Source organism: Solanum tuberosum, unplaced genomic scaffold (assembly GCF_000226075.1).
Source record: "Solanum tuberosum cultivar DM 1-3 516 R44 unplaced genomic scaffold, SolTub_3.0 scf00086, whole genome shotgun sequence".
In the NCBI taxonomy this organism is placed as follows: domain Eukaryota; kingdom Viridiplantae; phylum Streptophyta; class Magnoliopsida; order Solanales; family Solanaceae; genus Solanum; species Solanum tuberosum.
In genome coordinates, this window is record NW_006239010.1 from 27,438 (window position 1) to 34,380 (window position 6,943).

Consider the following 6,943-nt stretch of genomic DNA (forward strand, 5'->3'; position numbering starts at 1 on the left):
AGATAGTAATGATTGTGTCTACCTCTAAGTTGACATCTTAATAATATTTTTCTCCATAATAATGCAACCTGCAATTTTTAATATTATTAAGTTGCTTAATAAGTAGAATTTTAAATGCAGAAAAGAAAATATGTATTGTTACTATTTGTATTTTTTTGGAATGCACAAAGAGATCTGTTTATATACAAAATATATATATATATTGACCAAAATATTCAACCAACAAGCTGGCAATGAGATTATATATAAGTGAGAAAAGATTCTCCAATTGATCACCGAATTGAATGGTAACTATAGAAAAATCACATATTGTCAAACATGTAAACGTTATATGTTTAGCATTTATTTACCTCCTCTTGGTTGTAAACATGTTTGTGACCCATACATGTAAACCTGTTTGTAAACGATATTTGTTGTGTGATGAATAAACTGTTTATTTCTTATAAGTCTATGACGAATACACTGTCTGTATATTTGTTATTCATGCTTTAACAAGTTATTTTAGCGCATATTCTCAGACAAAGCTGGCCATGATGGCCTAATAGATTATGTTAGCAATATCAATGACTTCAAAGAATATCCCTCAAACATATAGTTTTATGTCATCATCTACGTGAATACTTAAATATAACAAATATAATGAACCCCTAAACAAGGATAATGAGACAAAAGTATAATAAAAAGAAAGAACCAGGAATAGAAGTACATTATTACTGCTCTTACACTAAAGAATTGCTAGATAATAAGCAACAAAAGAGCTATGGTAATGACACCAAAACTTCCAAAAGTTATAGGAGAATACTGGGATCTCTTAGGTATAACATGCCTAAGGCACATTAAGCTGACTATGAGATTATATATAAGTGAGAAAAGATTCTCCAATTGATCACCGAATTGAATGGTAACTATAGAAAAATCACATATTGTCAAACATGTAAACGTTATATGTTTAGCATTTATTTACCTCATCTTGGTTGTAAACCTGTTTGTGACCCATACATGTAAACCTGTTTGTGTTCGAAATTTGCCATGTGATGAATAAACTGTTTATGTCTTATGAGTCTATGACGAATAGACTGTCTGTATATTTGTTATTCATGCTTTAACAAGTTATTTTAGCGCATATTCTCAGACAAAGCTGGCCATGATGGCCTAATAGACCTTCATACACCAACTCCATAATTGTTGGAAACTATATTAGTGCACCACTTGTGGTTTCTTTGGCCATATGTTTGAATTTTGATCTTCACCATTGTAACTCCAAAGTCATTTCATCAGTACGTCAGTAAACGCAGTCCATCATGCTCTCTGCTTAGTTAAGAAGTTTTTCAATTAACAAGATGATATTCTTTGCCTTCTTTAGTACCCTTCCATAAGTAGTCTCAACGTTGTGTGCTCCTCTGACTCCTTACCTTTTTCAGCAACCGTTAGCAATTATGTATGCATAGCATATACATCATTAGCTTTCTGTTCTACCACCATTTTTGGTTCATCAAGATCACTTTGCGACTGAAGGCAGTACTCAAGATTCCACAGCAGTGAAACCATTGAAGGATGATCAGTTCTGTGATCAGACAAGCAACTCACTGCTGTATTGATGAATTGCTTCAAACATTCTTTTATAATCTCCCTTTTAATATATGCATCCATAAGCTCCTTAGTAGTATTTTTCCTATGGCAGTGTAAAGCCCAATCTGCTAGACTGACTTGTTCCTTTGGCAAAAGGTAATGACCATAGCCATCCTGCCTCTAATAAAACTTTTGGACAAGATTTCACCATAGGACTTGTGCTCAACAAAGTACCAATTCCTCCACATAGTAACAATGACAAGCTCATTGCAGCCACATTCACAGCCTGCCTTACCTTGTAATTTGGTATAAATGCAGCATTAAAAATGGGCACAATGATACCCAATGAAAATAAAATAGCCGAGGCTACTGCTGCCTGTAAGGAATTTGGCAGATGTTCCTCCTTATCTTTTCATGTTCTTGGTTCTGTCCTCAAGTTTCTTTGTCTATCTTCATTTGATCTTGCTCTATGTCTAATTGAGAGTACACTGAGACAAACTCTAGGCCATCCTTGGTATTTGTTACTAATAATCTGACTTGAATTTTATTATTTATAATGTTTTTACAATATCACATATCTTCTGTAACTTTTATTTTTAATGTTTGAAAATATCCTTCGAATCATATGCAGGAAAAAACCAACAAAACTGACACTTTGGGAGGATTTCATTGATCATGAGGGAGTTAAACTGTTCAACCAACTTCATGATTACCCGATCATTCTTGCTAGGAGAATTGGGAAATCATCTTCAGGTAAAAGTGCAAATAAATTTATTTTTTCTTTTGAAAAATATATGACATGATGAAACTAAAATCACATATTCAAATGCACGTAGGAACGTCGAATAGATTCGTTGGTTTGACAAGCAAATTCAATACAACAATTGAAATCAATCCTCCATATCCACAGGCTGCCGAATTAAGGATGTGGTAATATACATTTTTATTTAATGCATCGAAATTCCAAAATTATTTTGAGATATAAAACACATCTTTAATCTTATTACAATCACAAAGTTTTAAAATTTCACTTTTATTTCTTTTTTCCTAATCTTTCTACAAGACATTTTCATAATTTTACTTTGGTTATAGGATCAAAACAATTGAAACAAAGCTTGTTGCTTATAAGATGAAAAGTACAACTCCAATAGGCTCTATTATGTTGATTCCATTTGAGGATGAGGTTATATCTGTGGCTAACATCCAAGCACAACCTCCGGTAAGAACAACAAGTATATTATTCTATTTTTTTTAATTTTTTTATTTTACAGTAAAAAATAATATTTGGTATATTGAATTTGAAGGGACAAGTATTTAAAGCTGAGACTGAATTGTCCCTTGTAAGTAATGATCAACGCTTTAGTGTGTTGGCATGCTCAAATTGTAAGCAATTGTTCACGAGATATAACGTGCGAAGGGAAATCTACTGCACAAGTTGTCACCAATCCACACGTCTTATTCTTAGGTATATTTGCTCTTCTTCAAAATTAATAATAACTAATTAAAAATATTTATTTTCTTTTTTCAAAGAAATAAATGTCTTAACTAACCATTATTTTTTTAATTCTTTCATTGATTGTCAAAACAGATGTCAATTTGAAGTTACTATTAAGGACAACAGCGGTTTTGCAACAGCTATTGTTTCGGATGAAATTGCAGAGAAAATGTTGCACCTCACTTCAAAAGAAATTTATGAAATTTGCTTCATCAAGGTACATATCACTATTTTCTCACCAAATAATCACAAAGAACTTGTTGTGATTTTTTTTTTCATTATTTCTTATTTCTACTCTTGAACACAAGGTTCAACTCTCCCTCATATCTCCTATAAAGTCTGCCCATTGGCTTATAACAGTTAAGCGAAACTAATTATCAATTACTTATTTTAAGATTACTAATCATATATTATATGTAGTTAAACTATGACCAATTACTTTCTGTAATTACGTGAAAAATATACTATCTAACTTTTTAAGAGTTTCAACTGAATGAACATATGATCAAGTGAACATCTGACTTCCTTAACTTGAAAAGGATACTATAAATCTATAAGCTTAGAACTCTAGCATGAGAGACTTTGTAATAAAGATCTATTTTTATGTATCATGTAAGTTGTAAAAACTTTTATAGTAGGAACATGTGATTGTAGGTCATGCCTTAACTCTAAAAGAGATTTTAACTTTACATACTTTGGGTGTATTTCTTACATTATGTCGTAAAGCGATACCTCAAGTCTTAATTATTATGTATCCTAAAACCCAAAGAAATTCACGTACTATATTATTCTCTAAAGGATCACTATGTAACCATAAATAAAGACGGCAGTTGCATACAAAAGTTTTCACTTTAACCATTAAATTGGGAAGATATAGGACAAAACAATAATGACATCAACTTTAGACATAAAAAAGAACAACGAGAAATTTGAGAAAAAAAGCAAACGACATTGTAGATTGAGAGTGATTTTAAAATAAAAAGAAGTGAACTCACAGATGAATAAAACTCCATCTTTTTACAAAAAAGTTTCATTAGCAATTATTACTTATGAGCTACTTGCATCCTACTTCTTGAACATATGACTTCCTTGAAAAGGATACTATAACTCTATAAGCTTAGAACTATAGCATGAAAGAATTTGTAATAAAGATCTATTTTTATGTATCATGTAAGTTGTAAAAACTTTTATAGTAGGAACATGTGATTCTAGGTCATGCCTTAACTCTAAAAGAGGTTTTTAACTTTACATACTTTGGGTGTATCTCTTACATTATGTCATCAACGTCTCCTTCTGTAAAGTGTTCAGTGTACTCTTTTCAATCAAAATTTCATATCTTATGTTCGTGTTTCTTTTCTCCAGCACCTAACTTATACTTTTTGTTATCTGTTTACAGTCAACTTTCTTTATAAAAATATTATCATTGTATATATTTTTTTGGCTTTTATCCATCTCACATGGTTACCCATTGGCTGAGCGCTTTGTGCATAAACTGTCATGCGTACCTACCACAATAGGCGTGGCCGTTTTAGAACTGTTGCATGTTGACTCCGATTGGTTGAAAGACCTTTAATATTGAATTCCAGTTAAGATGTAAATACATAAACATAGAGATATTGATTTTCCTTTAAAAACAACTTTAATATTTATTGTTGTTGATCATCTTTTTATGCTAAAATATTCAATCTCTTTCTATTTGTCTGTTCGCTTTATTTTCTTATTATTATACATATAAAATATAAAATATTAATGATTTTGCTATTATTAATCGAAAGAAACATTATCGCTCCAAAATGTGGAAGATCAATTGAACGGCAAGATATTCAACATTCAAATGAAAAGGCTATTCACAAAAAAAATGGATGCAACACAAAAATTATTCATTTTGTCTTTACCTGGAGAAACAAGATGTAATTCATAAACCAATGACATCTACAACTGTCAATGTTACAGATGCGAAAAAGCGCACAATTGAACATCTTAGTTCAGGGGAAAAAGAATATCCAAGCATGGCAAATAAATATAATCCTTCCACCCACAAACATAGCATGGAAATGAAAAATCATCCCATGAAAAAGAATTAAAAGGTATTTAAATTATTTTTAACATTGTTTAAAATTTCATCTTTGCAATTGACTAATATAAATAGGATTTACTTATCTTTGAATTTATTTTCTTTGAATTCGATTCAGTCTCTAGACACATTATCTTTTATTATTTTGAATTGCAGTTGGAACACTTTTGTTGTGGTTCTCGAAACGGTCATTTTTTGCACTCTTTTGCTGCTGCCACTGAATGCCGTGTTTTGCAAGCTTTTGATGTTGCTATGTGGATGCCTTGTGTTCCTCTTCTTTTGTGGAAATTGAAAATATTTTCTCATGTGATAGCAGGTTAGTTAAAAGTTATCTTTTTACATGTACTTCTTTTATCACTTAAATGAAAATATATTCTTTCTGGTATTATAATGATTGTTATCACTGAAGACTATTGATGTACTTTCCTCGATTAATCTTGTTGGAATAACCACCATAAACTGATAGAATAAAAAATTACCGTACGAAATAACAGTTACTAATTAAAAACTTGTGAAATCAAACCTGTTTGGTAGAACTATTTACCTATCTTGATTTATATGACTATTAGACAAGTCTCTTCAGTAATTTCTCCTTGTTGATTTGTTTGAGTTTTTCCTGATGGCTTACATTAAACATAGGGGAACGCTTTTTGATTCTGGCTTTTTATCATTTTTAGCTTCTGGCAAATAAAGCCTGTGTAATTGTTTCTTCACACGCAATTGCACAACCACTTTTCCATCACTGCTCAGGTATATAAATTTCCAACATATACCCAACATGCCCACACTGGTTGGAGGTGTAACCCTGTCCTAAGTCCCAACGTTAAAATTGTCAAAAGAATCTAACAAGACATTGTTAACTTTGAATAAAAATAATGTTTGTCAAAATCCAAGTGAAGCTTAATAGTGAAAATGCTTGGTGAGAATAAACTCTCTCCACCCGAAGCCAAAAAACAGAACAACATGGAATAAGAGATTAAAGAACACAATTAAACAGCAATTCATGATAATAATCTATGGGTAATTTTGTTGCATTGTGCATCTGTTATGTTATTTTCAAAAGGGAAATTGGTGTCTCTATCCGCTTTCTCTTTAATTTATTTCTTTTCACAAAGTGGCTAGCTTAGAACTTATTATAATGGTTTTCAGATCTACGTTACAGAAGATCAAAAAAGAGAATCTAAAAACACTTTGCAACCCCATCAGTGCTTAATAGTTGCTTCCTCACATTCCTATAGAATCTTTTTTGTTAGCTTGGAGCCTTGGACTATAAACATGTCAATGAGTCTGCTAGAAGCTTGCTTAATCAGAAATAAAATGTTGCAAGTCGAAGATCTTGAAAATTTTAAGCGACAGAGGTACCACCTACCCCCATCTCCGGGTTCAGAAAATCTTGCTATAACCTTTTGTTATAAAATTTCTACCCTCCCCAGGCCCCACCTGTGAAATTGCACTGGATATGTTGTGTTGAGAAGGAAAAATATGTAAGTTTGTTGAAAGTTAAATGTCTTGGTCATGCGATTTATAGTGCTTCTATTATTAGCGTTACATTGTTTGTTGTTGTGTTGAGTGCCTATTGTAAAGTTAGATTGTATTATTTATAGATCCTAGACTTGCTAACAGATATATCATGTGTTGTATAAGTTATGTGATTCTGTGCTAACATTTAATCCCTCAATTTTAATGTAACAGGTGATTTTGATCAAAGATGGTCCAGAAGATCCAAGCATGAAAAATGCATATATTTTTGTCTAATTTAAAATAGTATGTAAATCTATGTAATTAGCACTCCCACATATGGAAAT

General features: G+C 31.5%; 1 protein-coding gene and 1 long non-coding RNA gene across 2 annotated transcripts in view; both read left to right on the top strand.

Annotated features, from left to right (window-relative positions):
* LOC107060502 (uncharacterized) overlaps window positions 1–2,518 on the top strand; it is a 2,948-nt gene extending 430 nt beyond the window's left edge. The window contains exons 2-3 of the mRNA XM_015308473.1: window positions 2,201–2,322; window positions 2,406–2,518. Coding sequence (XP_015163959.1) covers window positions 2,201–2,322; window positions 2,406–2,503 — 220 coding nt within the window. The 3' untranslated portion in view covers window positions 2,504–2,518. The remainder of the gene's footprint in view (window positions 1–2,200; window positions 2,323–2,405) is intronic.
* Window positions 2,519–4,824: 2,306 nt separating this feature from the next.
* On the top strand, window positions 4,825–6,925 carry LOC107060510 (uncharacterized). Its single transcript, XR_001473388.1, has 3 exons — window positions 4,825–5,151; window positions 5,295–5,454; window positions 6,831–6,925. It is a non-coding gene; the product is annotated as an uncharacterized lncRNA (long non-coding RNA).
* The last annotated feature ends 18 nt before the right edge of the window (window positions 6,926–6,943 follow it).